Raw genomic sequence first — 18,787 nt, 5'->3', positions numbered from 1 at the left:
AATTAAAATAGAAAATGTATTTGTAAAGAGGCACTGTCTGTGTATAGCTGCCCCCACCCCTGACACAAATACATACATCTCTAGCCAAACATTCCTACATCAGAAACTGGCCTAAAAAGCCCAATGCTTCCAGATATAGGGGATCAGACTTCCTCACATGATGCTGTGCTTGGGCCTAGCTGGCAATTGCTAGGCACATTCACCGCCACAAGATGGAAAGAACGTCACTGCTTCCAATGGGCTTTAGCGCACACTGGCAGCAGGTGGTTTGGTGGTGGCTACGATTGAGAAAAAAGCAGTAAGGGTTTGCTTGAAAGGCATTAGTGGGTTGGGGGGGGGGGCCTTTAAAGCCCAATTCTGGAAAAATCTAAAATAACTGCTTGTTTTGTCTAGAGCAGGGGTCTCAAAACTTTCTAAACAAAAGACCAGTTTACTGTCCTCCAGACTTTAGGGGGGGGGGGGCAGACTGCGGCCATTAGGAGTAGAAGATTCCTGGTGTCGGTAGGAGCAAACAATGCATCTTTGCTGTTAGGGAGATGAATAGTGCCCTTTCATTGGTGTCAGCGGGAGGAAAATTGCATCATCATTGGTGTCAGTGAGAGGAATAGTGCCCCATGGTTGGTGTCAGTTTGATGAATAATGTCTTGTATCGGTGGAAGGAAAAGTGCCCCAAGGGCTGGATAAAGGCAAGCAAAAGGCCACATCCAGCCCCCGGGCTGCAGTTTGGAGACTACTGGCCTAGAGGATAGGGGAAACAGGTTTACTTTACTGTTGCTTTGCTCCCCTGGCTCGCTGGCTGAACATTTGTAGATGTGGCAGTCTGTGGAGTGAATATCTGATCTGAGTTTTTGGATGAGCCTTGCAATTTTCACTTTGATAGAGTATATGTCTATATCCCTACGCACGACTATGAGCTATGAACAGAGCTAATTAGACTTACTAATAGGGACTGTTCCAGGCATGGAGAAGATGCTCTAGGCCAGGGTTTCTCAACCAGGCTTCTGTGGAACCTTAGGGATACTCCAGAGTTTGCTAGGGGTTCTTTTAGCAATGAGCAATTTCTACCTTTCAGATAATTTCACACAGACTACAATGATCTCTTTAGCTATCTGCAAGGGGGGTAATTCTTGGGAGTTGTGGACATATTGTTTTTTTTTAACAGGGGTTCCCTGTGACCGGAAAGTTATTTCAAGGGTTCCTTTGTGTTGAAAAGGTTGAGATACCAGATTGTACGATTTTCGTTTAATCAGTACAGTTCTCATTCGAAAATAGAATACAAATACACTACAATTCATTACATCACTTCCAAATTTTTATTCTGTCGTACAAGATCTTTCATAACTTTACTAAACTCTTCATTTTCAATATTAGACTAGCATGCAAAAAAAAAAAAAAAAAACGGACAATCATTCGTCTAATAATCTCATTGTGTGTACCAGGCATTTGATTAATTGTTGCGCTGGTTTGCTCTGCTGCCTTAAGTACCTTTCCTATGAGAACATGATAACAGCCAGTATTTGGAAATGTATTTTACTGCAATTAGAATCTGGCTTGATATAAGTCTTTTTAAATCCCCTGTCCAGTAGAAAACTGGGAGAGAGAGAGGAGCAACAATGTTAGCCAGGAGATCTGCATCAAACTCCACTGGCAAGGAGCACACTGACAGGAGGAGCAGAGAGATGACTTCATCAGTGTGCTGCTGCTCTTTCACTGTCCAGGGGCAGATTCGTGTCAGCAGTATAATTCTTAGTTGTAACAGAAAGAGTGGTGTCATTCCCCAGGCAGTGCTATAGGAGAGGGCTGTGTAAACCTTACAACTATGCAAACAGGAATGGAAATCCTTTGGTAAGTAAAACAGAATTAATACATTTATTTTATCTGTGTATTTAAGATACTTGCCTGGAGTTCAGCTTTAAAAAAAAATTAAACTAATACATTTCCCAACTTAAGTTTTTCAGTAACAATTTTCTATAGCATATAAAAAGCTGTAGTAGCACTTACTCGGGTGGACAAAGCTCTGTATTACAGGCCCTCTGGTTTTCCGGCGGCTTGCTGTCCAAATCACAGTAATTATTCTGCACAACCGAGTTATCATCCAGTCTTTTACAGACCACCTCCTGTCTCTGTATACCTGGAAAACAAGGTACTCAATGAGGATAAAAACTCATACATAACTTTGATTTTCAGAAACACAGAGGGGTTAATTTATTAAAACTGGAGAGTGCAAAATCGGTTATAGTTGTTCATGGGAGCCAATCAGTTTCCAACTTCACCTTGTTCAATCAAGCTTTGACAATAAAACCTGGAATCTGATTGGTTTCTATGCAGAGCTGCACCAGATTTTGTGCTCTCCAGATTTAATAAATCAACCCCAAAATGTCATAATACTTCCTAAGTTTTGCTTACAAATTAGCTAGATACAACAGCATTTACAGTTGATTTACAAATATTGCAACAAAGTGAAGCTGATGGCCATACCAACTAATAGTTTGTTAAAGGAAAAAAAAAGAATCTTATTGATTGGCTTCAATGTTTCTTTTGCACTAGATGTTCAATCCCACTTTACTGTGGGTAATCACTGATTTCTGAACATGTACACCCAATCACTAAAATCTCATATAAGCTTAACATGTCACTGTAGCTTCAGAAGTCATTTTTAGTATTTTTAAATCTGCAGCTTTCCTTAAAACAATGTCTGGTGATCCTGCCATGAAGATCCTTGTTCAGGCCTTTTCTTTGACAGGGCAACAAAACCAGCAACACTATTATACAGCAATTGGCAATCAAGATCTACATATATGCCAGGGCTGTCTTACCACATGGGCATGCTGGGGAGTTGCCCAGGGGGCCAACCTGCCTAGCGGACCCAGCCTCAGCCCCAGCCCCAGCCAAGCATTAGTCCCGACTCCCGTGTGCATCCCGCCGCCGAACTTAGCAGGTGGCAAGTGCCTGTTGACCCTGCACTGCTGTCAGGCCACTTGGCCCGTGGAGGGGGAGCCCACAACTCCAAGAATGCCTGTCCTCCTCCACGGAAACAGGCACACACAGGACAGTCGAGTCGAGAGTGTGTTCATTGGACCCAGCCGCCGAACTTGGAAGCTATCATTAGCCTGGCACTGCTGTCAGGTTAATCAGGCCATGGAGAGGTGCCCGCAGCAGCAGTAGTGTCTGTCTGCTTCCAAGGTCCACCAGGAGACAGGCACACACCAGGACAGCTTCAGCGCAAGCCACAAGAACGGGGGCACTGCTGTAGAAGCCTAAAGTGGAAGCCAGCATGGCAGAAAGGAAAGAAACAATGTTTCAGGTTTTAAGGTTTGGTTGGTTTGACCTTTTTCAGTGTTCAGCTGCTTTTATGTTAGGTTTTTGATTTAGTGCTGAATAATTTGTTGCTTATATAGAAAGGAAAGAAAGACAGAAAGGATAAGTACTAACTTTTTTTTATGTGCAGAAATTATTATTGTTTTTTTGTTTTTCAAGCTTGTGTTATATTGTCCAAACGTGTTAATGTCTAAAGCCTGATTTTGTTGAAGGTACCAATAAATACAGCCTTATTAATAATTTGCATTTTTATTCTCATGGGTGATTGTGTAGGCAGAGCCCCAGTGCACTGCATTGCCCGGGGGCCTATAATGCTCTTAAGATGGCACTGATATACGCCCATGTTTAAGATAGCCATTAAGAAGGTTTTATCATAGTCCATGGAACTCTAGCAACAAAACCTGAGGGTATGGACAACAATACGACTGTGTTTATGAACCTAAGGCCTCGATCACACGGGTGTATCTAAGAGGACATCTGTGTCAGGGGTTGTATTTGCCTGCACTGGATGTACAGGTGTTCTGTGCATCCATGTGCAGGCAGTCCCATTCATATCTATTGGGATGCAGCGGCTGCATGGACACAGCTGCTGGTCCTAATTTAAAAGCCACACAGGTGCGCTCCTGAACGCACATTGTCTGCATTCAGGGACACGTACCTGCATCTGCATGACTGTCAAATTGGGACCAGCATCTATGTCCGTGCAGCTGCTGCATCTCAATAGATATGAATGGACCTGCCTGCATGGGAATGTACAGAACAGATTTGCATCCCGGGTGGGTAAACACAGCACTTCACACAAAGGCATGCGTAGATTCACTCGTGTGAACAAGGCCTGATAGATTTTCTTAACTCCAGTAACTGTCACTCTTCCTGGAGATTTTTTTTTTCTGCGTTTAAATTTGAAGAAACATAAAAAAAAACCTTAAAATTGCAAAGAAATGATTACTATCATACCAAGTATTAACCACTTACAGTTATCAAAATATAATATTTTTCCCAACAGTGGTCCTTTACTAAGGTGCTGTATTATAATATGATCCCACAAATCCATCTGAAATACCGCAGTATTTCTATTTATGATCTTTTAGAGACGGGCTAAGTGTACATCCTACTAATTACATGCTTGTAATCAAATTAAGGAAAAGATGGTTGCCATTTGAATGAAATATGATCATTTACTGTGGGAAAGTGCCACCTCACACAGAAACACAAAGGGTCCTCTTTTAGTTTCAATGCTCTCTGATTATAAAGCTCTGTCACTTTTCATTTCGCACCTCCAGCTCAAGGTTATTCTTCTGAATAGGCTTCAAGCGGCCCCCCAGCCATATTAGGCTGATAGATCACAAGAGAGGGCGCATCACCCCACCACACAGTAAAAAGCACTTCACAGGGGCCTCTGTGTGATATTGTCATAGACTGCAAGGGTTTTACCATTCAATAGGAGACTCCTTTACAGCCATTCATAATAACATCATTCTGAACATCTCATTAATTAACATCCTTATTGAAGTATGTAGCAACTGAGGACACTTTGCGAAAATAAAATGTTACTCTGAAGTTCTATACAGGCAACAGTTAGATATTGACAGAGTTGCTAATGTATATGCTGGGTTACAGAAATTGTACTCCAGTTGCTCTAGCCTGTCTACATTGTTTCATTGGCCAATGGTGATAATAAAAACACAACTTAAAGGAAATGTATAGTCTTTCCATTTCTTTTGAAATAACATATAAAACGACATCTGATCATTGTGCATTAAAGAGGACCTTCCATGAAAAAGGTCCACATAAATGACAGACTTGCACCATCTGTATTGAAAAAGTGCATAAACAATGGTAAACACAAAATACACAAAGTTGCGAGAAATAAATTGGGAATTTGGCTTTTGAAACTTCCGGGTGGCTCTGGTGACATCAATGTTGCCGTTACATAAATCGGCAAGAGATAATGACACCACCTGCACTTTACAGAAACGCTGGAAGTTGGGTTCTCAGTTTTTCTTATACATGAATCCCAGCTTTGGATATTTTATACATAGTTACATTAGTTCAGCTTGAATCACTGTTACTATGTATATACTATACCTGGCTGATCCCTCTGGAAGCTGGAAATCACTGTAGTAGACACCGCTACTCCAGTGATCTCCACTAGCTTCTGGGTCCTGTGCTAAGCGGCCGGCCTGCGGCATGCTGAACACAGAAAGTTTGCTGCCGGGCATGGGAGCTGAATAAATGCAAAGCATTCTCTGATTGGACAAGGTGGAGAGAGTAGTGGGGTCTACTTCTTTGATTTCCAGCTTCCAGGACCATTAGCCAGGTATGGCATATGATTAGCTGCATTGGTACAAGCTGGACCAATTTAATTATGTATAAAAAAACTATACTTGAAATTCCGCTTTCAAACCTATATGTAGTAGTAGTCACATTCAACTAGGTGTGTTCTGTAATTGCTTGTAAAATCTTAAAAGTTGTGTTTTTATTTTTTACAAATATATATACCTATTATGAATAAAGATGGTGCATATGTTTTGGCAGAAACATAATCTGCATTATTTTTTCCCTCGGGAGCCTGAGAAGCATTGATCTACTGAACACAAGTGCAATGTCAGGCTTCTGCAGACTCACTCACAGTATAGCTGTCTACCCCTTCCATATGGGCAGACAGTTACTAAAGTGTAGGAAGCTTAATGATCTATGAAAGCGATCAACAGCACCCTCGCAGATCATTGAGAACTACATACCATCTGCCGCAGAGGCAGATGGTAGTTGTACTCCATTAATTCGGAGATCGCTGTGAATGAATGACGCTGCTGTGTGGGCAGAGCTATTTTTAAATTGTGACAGTGGGTGTGGGGAGAAGAACCACTGCCCGCCAACACAAGAGAAGAATCAAGGTGGTGGGGCTGTGCGGCAGTGTATGCTGCTGGAGCATGTTACACATCACACAGTAAATAAGGGGTGTAACATGTAACATGGTCTCAAAGGTGAACTTATCCTTTAAGTCAACTGACTCTAGATTATATATTGATTACTTGAGATCCAGTTGTTATCACGTGCAGGAATCCTGATTATTACCTAGATATTTCACCTAATTTGTGACTATAGTAAGCTACCAGTGAGCATCTTAACCTTGACGTTTTAATGATATTCATTAATATTATTATTATTATACATGATTTATATAGCGCCAACAGTTTGCGTGATGCTTTACAACATGAGGGCAGACAATACAGTTACAATACATTTCAATACAGGAGGAACCAGAGGGCCCTGCTTGTTCGAGCTTACAATCTAGAAAGGAGTGTCAAGTGAAACAAAATGTAATAACTGTGGGGGAGGAGCTGTGGAGAAAATGAAAATACAGTAGTTAGGTGTGGGTAGGATAGGCTTCTCTGAAGAGAAAGGTTTTCAGGGATCGTCAAAAAGCTAACAGAGTAGGAGATAGTCGGACAGACTGGGTAAGGAGTTCCATAGGATTGGAGAGGCTCTGGAAAAGTCTTCGAGGTAAGCATTAGAGGAGGCGACGAGGAAGCTAGAGAGCAGGAGGTCTTGAGAGGAACGAAGAGAAGGATTATGTTGGTATTTTGAGACCTGGCTAGTGATGTAGCTGGGGGCTAAGTTGTGGATGGCTTTGTAAGTTGTTGTTAGTATTTTGAATTGAATTTGTTGGGTGAGCAGAAGCCAGTGGAGGGATTGACAGAGAGGAGTAGCGGACACTGAGCAATCGATAAGGTGGATGAGTCTGACAACAGCATTCATGATGAATTGAAGGGGGGATAGCCTATGTAAAGGTAAGCCAATGAGAAGGGAGTTGCAGTAGTCGAGGTGAGAGATGACCAGGGAGTGAATTAAGAGCTTTGTTGTGTTAATGGTTAGAAATGGGTGCATTTTGGAGATGTTTCGAAAGTTGAGGCGGCAAGATTTGGACAGTGATTGAATGTGGGGCGTAAAAGAGAGTTCAGAACTACACCTAGGACCTTGGAATGTGGTGATTGGTTGATAGTTGCGCCACCGATTTTGACAGAGATATCAGGTAAATGGGCACATGGTGGAGGAAAAGTTATAAGTTCGGTTTGGGATAGATTGAGTTTGAGGTAGTGGTGTGACATCCAGACTGATATATCTGCTAGTAAATTAGTGATACATGAGGAGACTGAGGGAGTTAGCTGAGGTGTAGAGAAATAGATTTGGGTGAAGTCAGCGTTGGTATTGGAAGCCATGGGAGCTGACCCAGAGAGGAGGTGTAAATTGAAAATAGGAGAGGTCCAAGAACAGAACCTTGGAGGAACCTAACAGAGAAAGGAAGAGTAGAGGAGGAAAAGTGTGGTTGGATAAGTCGGAAGAGAACCAGTGAAGAGCAGTCACAGAGACCAAAGGTGTGGAGTTTTTTGAGGAGGAGGGGTTGGTCAATCGCATCAAAGGCAGCAGAAAGGTCCAGGAGTAGGAGTACAGAACAGTGTCCATTCGATTTGGCCATTAGTAGATCGCTTGTTAGTTTTAGGAGAGCAGTTTCTGTGGAGTGTTGAGTACAAAATCCAGACTGAAGGGGATCAAGAAGGCTATTCTCGGCAAGGTGGTCGTTTAGTCTGTAGTAGACCAGATGTTCAAGGAGTTTTAATAAAAAGGGTAACAAGGGAATGGGGCCTAGGTTGTTAAGATTATTTAGGTCCAGTGAGGGCTTTTTAAGTATGGGGCTGACTAGTGCATGTTTTGGAGAGTTGGGGAAGATGCCAGAAGAGAGGGAGAGATTGAAGATGTGGGTTAGAGAGTGTAGAATAGAGGCAGAGGGTAAACGTGAGGGAACAGGATCCAGAGGGGCAGGTGGCTAGCTGGATGATAGCAAGTAGTTTAGCAACCTCGTCTATAGTGGTGGGGTTGAATTGGGGTTGAATGAGGAAAATATTATTTGTACCTGTGGGCATGAAATGTGAAGCGTGGAGGGTATCTGAACAGCAGAGAATATCCTCACAAATTGTATCAATCTTCTGTTTGAAGTGATTGGCGATCTCCTGGGCAGTGAGTGAGTTAGTGGGTGGAGGGAGTGGAGGATGAAGTAGAGAGTTGAAGGTAGAGAAGATTTGACCGAGACTGGATAATAAGTTGTTAATAGAAGTGATAAAATAGGTCTGCTTGGTAGTGCGGAGGCTGTAATTGTATTTTTTGAGGGCAGATTTATATTGGTTGAAATCTTTCTGAGACCTAGTCTTATGCCACAGGCGCTCAAGAGCCTGGCTATGCTTTTTCAGACTTCTGTTTGCCAAGGTTGAAGGGGCCTGATTCTGTGTATAGTGAGCGGGGCCAATTTGTCCAGGGAGGCTAACAGTGAAGCGTTGTAGACAGAAGTGGCTAGCTTGGTGTAGGACAAGGATGAGATTTGGTCATAGAGGTGGTCAGTAGCAGAGTAGAGAAAAAAAAGGTTCAAATGGTGAAGGTTTCTACGGGTAACTGTTAGGTGGTTGGAGGGAGAGGAGGTGGAGGAGAGGGAGAGAGTGAAACCAATAAGGTAGTGATCAGAGAGAGGGAAAGGATAGTTGGAGAGGTTGCACAAAGTGCATAGGTGGGAGAAAACAAGGTCAAGGATATCGCCTTCAGAGTGAGTAGAAGCAAGTATCCAATGCTTCAGGTCAAAGGAGGAGGTTAGACTGAAAAGTTTGGAAGTGGCAGGAGTGTTAGTATTAATAGGGATTTTGAAGTCAGTCAGTCAGTCAGTCAGAAAGTAGGGTAGCCAGGCAGAGAAGTCATCAAGAAAGGTTGATACCGATCCGGGGGGGCAGGTAGATAACAGCTATCTTTAGAGAAACTGGAGAGAAAAGACAAATGCAGTGTGCCTCAAGTGTGGAGAGTGACAGAGAAGGAGGTGAGTTTAGTACCTGAAAGGTGTTTATAGCATCATGGAATGGAAATCTGTGCAGCTAATTTAGAATAAACCTGGTAATTTACAAAATCAGCATTAAGTAAAGGCATTAGAAAACAGTAACATCTATGATAATCAATAATGCAATAACTCCTCTGTAAACAGTAGACTATATCCACTTTAGAGTGTACTCTTTACGAATGGAAGCAAATATATTTACTATGCACAATAGGCAAAGTTCTTGTGACGCAGCAATCTGAGTGAGCGGTCATTAGCCATATTTCCTTAGCTGGCTAGGGCTGAGGCCCAATCTTTACAGTGGTGCACATGATTACAGTCCCAATAAAATCCAAATAATGCTGCTAGTTAGATGGAAAGTCCTTATCTGCTGAGTCCCTGCTAGCAATAACAGGTTACTGGCAGCAGTGTCCTACCACCATTCCAAGCGATACAACTACAGGGGTCCCCCTGTTCAGATGTCAGCTAACGTCTGGATCTGCCTGGGATGACTGTGGTCTTCAGCACAGACTTGTAGGAGAAGACAGAGGTGTGCACATAGGAGCTGCAATGTGCACACCTCTGTCTTCTCACAGCAAAAAGGACTATCCTCAGTATTCACCCTGTGAAAATATAGCTCACTCTCTCCTTATACCCGGCTTGCATTGGGAATTGTAGTCCAATGGTCAATTAACTGCCATAGTAAAGTTTCTTTCCTGAACACTTAATCTATCATGATTCAATGCTGCCAACCATCAAGTCTCTTATGCTCCTTCTACTTGTCCCCCTGGGGGATGGAGACGAGGTAGTGTTAACTTGTTCAGCTTAAGTCTATTGGTTGCACAGAGAGCACCGCAGCACAGTGGCCTAAATTACTCCTTGTCTCTAGCCAAGCACCTGGCTGCAGACTAAAGTAACATATGTTTGCCACATTACTACTGAACAGGTATGGCAATAGATTCCAATGATAGAATAGGCAGAATCTTCACCACCTATATGTCTCAGAGAGATAACATAGCCTTCATAAAACAGACAGTACAGACATAACTCATCAGAAAAACTCAAAATTTGAGATCAGTCATGGAAAACTTCTCTATTATATTATGCTGTATATGTATATGTTCTATAAACCAGCGGTTCTGGATGTACAGTTGGCCAAGGGGCAGAAAGGAATGATTATCATGGCTCTGCCAGCTATCCTAAAATGAGGAATCAGCTACTTGTTTTTGACTATTTGTGATTTGTGATTGTGAAGTGAGACATATAGCTATCTTCTCTTCTAAAAAGGCTCTACTGTGTCCTGAACTGGTTTACTGGAGGGCACCATCTGGCTCAAAAACAGTCTAAAAATTGAATCCTCTGAATGGAAAGTTTAAGCCGAAAAGTGACTGCATTGATTTTTTCTCATTCAGCCTGTGACCTGAACCAAAGAAACCTATTTGTGTATGGCTAGCCCTACTTAAGTCTGTATAGAACGGTTTAAGTCCAATGTCAACCTTTCAGCTGGTATTTTTTGGGTATGTCAATCAAAAGTGAAAATTCCTCATTGCCCATAATCTCTGCATCATCTAAGTATGGAAATTAGCAGGAAATGCTATAAACCCATCACATGGGAAGTATTGCTTGGGTACAGATCCTCTTGTCTGAAATGGTAGCAGGCATGGAATCACTGGCAGGAAAAGCTCCCATCAGACATCACCCATAATATGGAAAATGCCGCTAGATAAATTAAATCAAAGTGTCAGGGGAATAATTGCAAGCAGCTCTTCGGAAAAAAAACAGCTTTTCAATCCGTAAGATTTATGGCTAACAATAAAAGAGCATGCTTGTGAAAACAAAAACGTAACTGATTAAGTGTCAAACCCCCTCATGGATTTACAGATGTTCCTCAGAATCCAGTTTGCGCTTCTATAACTCTCTGTGCCCTGAAGCTCTAAAATACTGGACACCTTGAATGGCAAATGTGTTCATGGTATGTTTGCTTTAAAGGACAACCGCAAAACTAAATGTCGGTATAGGCTTACAGTTCTCCATAATAAGAGTGCCAAAACCGGGTGAATGGTGCATCAATAAAAGTGTAACAAGCTGGTTAACCCAGACATTCCTTCTGACATCCTCATCAAATCATGAGATGTTCATCCTTTTGCCAATACCTTTGTCTTCTTAGTGGAAAAAGAAGCTTTATATTCACGTATTCTTTTTCAAGATACCAAATTATAAACACAATTTTTGCTAAATGAGCATTTACAAGAACCATTATGTCTGAATTTTCTGGATGCCATTTTTTCCCCCTTTCCAGCGTAGTTGTCATCAGGAATGGAAAATGGTAATGATTTCAAAAGCTGTACAAAAATGGCAATTTAACAGCTTGGAAAAAGTGTATAGTAAGATGTGCAAGTAAATATTCTATATCCAAAGGTGAGTGATCACCTCTTTTCAAAAACTGGACTAACAATGTGAAAAAAAAAACTGTTCAAATCAATCTTTCTCAGATTGTAGTTTAGGGACCAAAATTGGTTTGCACATAGGTGTTGGGTGTTCCCTAGCCACCCTTGTACACTGCACAACGTTTGAGCCATGAGTTGCCCTGTAGGCACCATCCAGCTCTAATAATTACACTGTGCATGTATGGCCCCCCAATGAAGGTGACACTGGGTGGCTAGAAGGTGAAGCATTTGTACTAAAGCTTATCTTCAACCCTTCCAAAGCTGATTTATTGAAAGAATAAAGAATCTTCTCAATAAATTGTGTGAATAGTCTCTTTCATTATCCAACAGAGTAAAAAGCAAATTTCCTCTTTACTTATTTCATCTGTACATAACTGGGTATCAAAAGTTATCAGGAATTCACTTTTCACATAATTGGAATGATGGGTATATTCACACAATTTATTCTGTGATGTTTCTCAATTCCCTCAGTAATTCAGGTCAATAAAATCATCTGATGTCATTGATGACAACAGATGGGAAACAAAATTCCCCTCACTGTCCCACTACATTGTCAGCAGTCAGTGCACCATAATCATAGCTCCTGGCTAATATTAAAGCGTATGTTGTCCTAACAGAAAAAAAAAAGATGGATCCTGTACCCTTAAAGCATGTTATGCAGCAGAGAGCTTGTGCTGTGTAATTTAGCCCCTTGTATCACCTGAAATACCTGGCAGATCCTTCCCCCAGTAAACTGACCACGGTTTATCACGGCTACTGAGCCCTGACACTGTGGTCAGTTTATGTGCCTTCCTTATCGGCACCTTTCCTCTGTCCTCCTCTCCCTCTTCCTCTCCCCCCTCCCTGCTTGTCAGCTGTGTCAGCGCCCACCCCTTACCTCCTGCTGCAAAAATTATTGTCATCTTACTTTAATCCCCTGTGTTATATTAAAGTAGGTGCCCCAGTTTATGTTATTTATAAAAAAAATTCAGCTTTATACCCAATTTCAGAGCCCCACTCGGCGCTCACAAGACCGTCCGGTGCTCACATGACTGCCCACAGCTCTTCTTCCCTCCTCCCGGTTGATGTCAGCCATGTATTCTCAGCCCCGCCTGCAGTATTTGTTGCATTGGGGAAAACAGTGGTGGGTGGTCACGTGAGCGCCGAGGGTCGCTCTAAAATTAGGTATAAAGCAGCATTTCTTTTATAAATAACATGCACTGGGGCACCTACTTTAAAATAACACAGGGGATTATAGGTAAAAACAAAATGATTTTACAACCAATTTAGGTAACAGGGCCTATTTATAGCAGAGAGTAGATTTAATTTTATGCTGGACATTGGAATGTTTACTACACATTGTGGTCTACATGCCATTCATAAAGTTGCAATGTGGCGCTTTCACCTAGTGATCCTGCCAGTAACAAACTATCTGTGACAATGCTTACTTACTGTACTCTATGAAGGGGCAGCTTAGTCAATTTACTAAGTCCAAAAAATGAGAATCCACGACACTCATGGCATTTCACTCTTCTATCAAAAGTAAGCAAAGACAAAAAAAAAAAATGAAACCATCCATACCATCTTGGAAGGTGAGAAAGCATGCTCTTTGCATATAAAATGGTTGTTGGCTGAATGGTTTTCATTTTTTTAGCCTTTGACTGTTTTTGATATAATAAAAAAAGAGTGATATGCCGTGAATGTACTGCATTCTTTTTTTCTGTACTGAGTAAATTAAGTTATTTATTTCCTAAGAGCACCAATACCTGCTGTTGTGGTTTTGAAGAGGAAACGAGTGTGGGATCACTAAGGCTGCTTATTCCTGATTTGGACTACAAAACATCTGCCCTATCTCCAACATGTTCTGTAGTTTACTGAGGTGAACCTGACAAGGCTGATCACACTGCTTGATATTTCAGTGCAGCAGTGGGATTTTTGCACTTAGGAAAATATATAACAAAACTCTTTAATTTGTATAGTTAACACACTTAAAGGGAGCAAATAAGAGAAGTATATTGCTATGATCTACATCTGCTTTAAGTTGTTTCAACATCTTAGTAGAGGATAACTACAATACTTTTACAGCTTAGCATGTATAATAAAGCAATTAAACACTAACTGTATCTGCAATTTGAATATCATTATCTATTTTGTATTATATGCAGTGGTTATTTTATTGCCTCTTTTACAGCGGACAAGTTGACAAGCGCTGCTCTGCGGGCTCCAAATACAAGAGCTTCACATCTGCTGCAGAGATGACGAGACAGCATGCTTATGTATGCAATTGTATGTAAATTGGATAAATGGACTGGTTTGGCTTTAATTTAACATGATGAAAGCAGATCACACTGGGGCTGTTAAAGGAGAGTGCTATCAGATGGGGTGGATACGCTATACACACACTTATTGCCTGCAGACGCACTCCAGCTGGAAGGCCTGAAGGACATTACAACACATGAAGGACAAGCAGAGGGCAACTGTAAAACAAGGCAATATCGCTGATGTCACTGGTGGGAATTCTACAGTTTGATAAATTCATTATACTTAGCAGAAAATTTCTATCCTGACTCACATGGCTGAAGAGGTAGAATCGAAGAAAAGTAGAATAGAAGTAAAGTAGAATAGCCCAAACAAACCTTTACTTCTTACAGAGCAGTAATTAAAGCCACAGGACCAGGGTGAAAATAGGGGCTCTTCATATTTATTACACAGATGAAGTATATTTTTATAAGGCACAAAAGGCCAAATTTACTAGGCATACAAGTGTTATGTGCAAAACTATTATTATTTTTGGCAAGACGAGTACTATTTTCTACTCTAATTGGCTGCCTTTGCTGAAAATAGGTGTTATGACAACTACCAATCATTGTTTGCTTTGTAAACTGAGAATCTTTGGAAAAAAAAAAAAAAAAAATTGCAAGGCTCAGTGGCTGATGTTACCTTTTAGCCTATCTTGATAGTGACTAAACATAGTAAGAAAAAAAAAATCCTCTTTGTTTTTTTTTTCTTTAAGCGAAGTACATTTTCTGCAACTAAAAATATCCATTATCCTGTGCATGAAATTGGGATTTTAAACAAAGTAATGAACCTTTCCAATAGGCAGGGCTGGGACAAGGGGTGGGAAGGAGGGAGGCTGCCCTGGGCGCCATGGTTTTTGCAGGGATGGGGGCTCCTTGACCCTAACCCTAAGGGAAGGGGGTGCGCAGTTTGGTATCTTTGCCCTGGGCGCTGGATGATCTTGTCCCGACACTGCCAATAGGCTTCTATAGACTTCAGAACACACCCTATTTTTTATATAGAGAAGGTATTCTGTAGTCCTAAAACACTTCCTTTCCTAGGGTTACAATGCTGCTGCTTCATTATAACAATACAGTGACTGGGCATTGTTACCCTAGGGCAGGACGTATGTTACTTACAGGATCACCAGTACTGGTAAGCTACAATATTTAATTGTATGTTTTAAGGGATAGATATGTTTTAGGAACTTAATAATAGCTGTACTTTGTGTTTAATGTATGTACTCATATTGTGGGGAATTCAACAAAGCTGGTGTGCCACTTTTCTGGCAATAATCTCTCTAGTTAAGGTTTTGAAATGAAGCATAGGCGACACTTTTGGCTCTGACAGCGACTCGTGCACACAATTTCTAAATTACCACTTTTACATTGTGTCACATTGATTGTGCCAAAATGAATTGTGTGGCATTCAATGCAACAAATTCAAAATAAAATACTGACAGTTTGTGTCTTCCAAAAGTGGGGTTAAATAAGAACAACACTCTTTTGGTGTACAGAGATAAACTGATGCAGACAGAATTTGCCAAAGTTTCTTGTGTGCATTCCTAAAGTGGCGTAGCATGAGCCTAAATTAAGTACAGTAAAACCTTGGATTGCGAGCATAATTCGTTCCGGAAACATGCTTGTAATCCAAAGCACTCTTATATCAAAGCGAATTTCTCCATAAGAAATAATGGAAACTCAGATGATTTGTTCCACAATCATTTATTCATAAGTCCTTCAGTTTATAGTCCTTATAAAAAGATTATAAAAATGATTATAGGTTGTGTAACCATAAAATGTCCATTCACAAATAGCGCACAAGGGGATTAGAAGCAAAATCCAGCAGAGTATAAAAGAGAAGAGAGGCACCTCTAAATGTAGCAATATGGTTACATTTAATGAAGGTTCAACATTTAGCAACTCACATGGTTGATGATTAAAAGAGGCACATCTAAGAATGCAGGCATCTGAGGTAAAGCTGTCACATAGACTGTCCTCCGCACCGCCGGCTCTCACCGATGTCAGTCTGCAATTGTGATCAGGAAGACTACCTTGCATTAAAGCAATCTTAAAGCGAGGCTTGGAGTGCTAGTGGAGTGCAGCATGGAAGGGATGACGTCGATTGGGGTGCGGAGGAGGGTCTGGGTGGACAGCTTTACCCCGGATGCCTACATACTTAGATGTGCCAGGTTTAATCATCAACCATGTGAGTTGCTAAATGTTGTATCTTCATTAAATGTAACTATATTGCTACACTCAGTTGTGACATGACGCTACTTGTATGTCAAGACATTGCTTGTTTATCAAGTCAAAATATAGAAAAAATGTTGCTTGTCTTGCAAAATGCTCTCAAACCAAGTTACTCTCAATCCAAGGTTTTACTTTACAAGTTTGAGACAGGTACATCATTTTGGAGCATGCTGCACCACTTTTAGAACACAAGAGACATTTTCGCAAAATCTGTCTGCGCCAGTCTATGAATTCCAGAAGCTATGTAATGCATTAACGTAGGTTGCATTAAGGCATCCTGTTCATTTTAACAGACTGTCTAATGCACCAAATTGCACATAAAAATAGGTGCCATTTTTGACCATGCACTACCGCATTGCAACTCTGGCTTAAAAAATTGGTCCCAAAAAACAGTCTGGCTAGAGAGAGAAGGTAAAGGCAGCTTGGTGTTAATTCTGTTCTGCAGCTCCCCAGATGTCATATGGAGTATGTGTGAGGGGTCCCGGAACTTCAGTCCAACATGGAAACAATGATGATAGTGATAGGAAGTAGCAGAAAGGGCCTACCTAAAGCTGTTGGGCACTCTAATGGATTGAAGCCAAAACTTGTGGGAAGGTTACTGCATTTTGTGCCCACATTTAGGAGATTCACCTTCACTTTCTGCTACAGAGACTTCTGCCACCAGGATAGAAAGTGTGAGGAAATCTCCATTTTGCATCTCTCTCTCTGAAACTGGAGTTATAAAAAAGAAGTATCACTTTAAAGGAGAATTTTGGCCAAAGCTTTTCTGGGCATACTTTTCCTATGGCTCACAGGAGTGCAGTTTGTTCTGCCTTCCTGTGTCCTGTTTTTGGCTGTCAGCTGACATCACTCAGGTTGTCCAGGCAAGGAAAAGATCCTGACTTTACAGTTGTGATCCACCCAGATCCCTGAATTGGCAGTTGGCTCAGCCTCCCAGCTGAGCCACGGGGAGAGTGAGCCAGTAGTCCCATTCCCATTCACTCCCCAGCCTAGCACTCCAGTGAGCGCTGGAGGAGCAGAGCAGAGCAGAGAGCTGTGCCTGACAGTCACAGCTCCCTTCTTAGAGCAGAGGGGAGAACTGAGCAATCAGCAGTCTTTGATTGCTCCGTTCTCAGTGCAGAGGTGGCGGGGGACAGATGCAGCATTGGATCGGTGCTGCATCCACTCAACCTAAGTGAGTATAAGGTTTGTTTTTTCATAGACCCCATACTTATTTTTTAAGTCAATCATATGTTAGTGTTGGGACACTCCTTTTAGTTACACTAATTCTATCTTTCAGTAAAGGATGGAGCTGCACCAAACTCTAGGTGACTGTGTCTTCGAGGAAGCTAGTAAATCTTACCTCCGGCACATGTAGCTGAACATTCTGACCATGGAAGATGATGCCAAGAAAACCCCACTTCGTTATCGCCGCTCCCTGTACGGGTGATGGGGACATTAAATTTATATCGAATTCCCATGTTCTGTTCCTGTAGGAGAATCTGACAAAAAGAATGGTTATAGAATCATACAACCATGTCACAAATACAAATCCTCTTTACTTTCCCCCAAAGTCTGGATAGGGGAAGGCACAGGCAGACACGCCACTTTCTCTCCAAAGCACATATTTGTAATAAAATCTACACACATTTTTACAACCTTTTTTTTTTTTCTTCTTTTACTGTTATCATTGTGTGCGTATTGCTTCTCCTCAGCAAATTAAATTACCAAGTTAAGCAATTCTTTGTAAAGCCAAAAGAATATCTGCAACATACAGTTCAGTGAAATTCCCTGCTCCGCTGTAGGAGTAAGTGTAACAATTACTGACCATATAAGGCCAGTTGTACAACTGTGAACATTAGGAGAAAGTATTTGTAATGTTCACTAAGGCAACGGGACAATTTCAGGGCATAGAAGAGCCTAGATGGTTTTTCAATACGGTCTTACCTGAAGCAACTCGTATCAGCTCAGCAGCATATCAGTATTATGGAAAATGTATATGTGGACATATTGGAATACAGTCTTCGCATAATATAACAAAAATATATAACACATTTCTGTAGAGCCCTATATACTGAGCATGATGTATTCTAAAAGGATAACTAAAACGAAAAAATGTAATATATTGCAGCTACCAGTCTTTAAATATGGTGGATGCATTTGTTTTCTTTATTTCAGGCTAAGAACATTTTAACCAAGCACAAAAAAAACTGTTGATCTTTCCAAGAATGCAGTTCCCTTGTTTAACAGAAAGCACTAACATCCTTATCTTTTTTCTGTATACACCTAATCCCAACCGCCTTAATGGTAAAGACATAAACAAACAGCAGACATGGTTGTAGTCCAGCCCCAAAGGCACATATGGCTCCCTTCATAAATGGAGTGGAGGAGGGAAAGTAGCTACCAATGGACAGAAAGTGTTTACAGGATTTCCAATAGTAAATAAAAGGAGAAAAACTGAGAAAATAAAACTAATGCAGCCAACATATATAAGGACTTGTAAGCTTTAATATAGTATAAATATTATGAGGGTTTAGATATGCTTTTAAATGATATTTTTTCATTGTGTTATTTACATTTATATACACTGTAACTGAACCAGCACATTCATAAGCACAATTACAGTGATTTTGGGCTCATGAATGAAGGATAGAGTGGGGCTTTAAAGTATATGAAAAGTG

At 41.1% G+C, this 18,787-nt stretch overlaps 1 protein-coding gene across 1 annotated transcript in view; it reads right to left on the bottom strand.

The window, feature by feature from the left end:
- The window catches only part of ADAMTS6 (ADAM metallopeptidase with thrombospondin type 1 motif 6), a 448,695-nt gene that overhangs the window by 51,857 nt on the left and 378,051 nt on the right, over positions 1 to 18,787 (bottom strand). The window contains exons 20-21 of the mRNA XM_082243714.1: positions 17,470 to 17,608; positions 2,002 to 2,131 (exon numbers count right to left, since the gene is read on the bottom strand). Coding sequence (XP_082099840.1) covers positions 2,002 to 2,131; positions 17,470 to 17,608 — 269 coding nt within the window. The remainder of the gene's footprint in view (positions 1 to 2,001; positions 2,132 to 17,469; positions 17,609 to 18,787) is intronic.

This window comes from Pelophylax lessonae (assembly GCF_965119305.1).
Source record: "Pelophylax lessonae genome assembly, chromosome: 1".
Lineage (NCBI taxonomy): Eukaryota > Metazoa > Chordata > Amphibia > Anura > Ranidae > Pelophylax > Pelophylax lessonae.
Note: the sequence above shows the minus strand (reverse complement) of the source record. Positions and strands in the feature narration are given on the sequence as shown.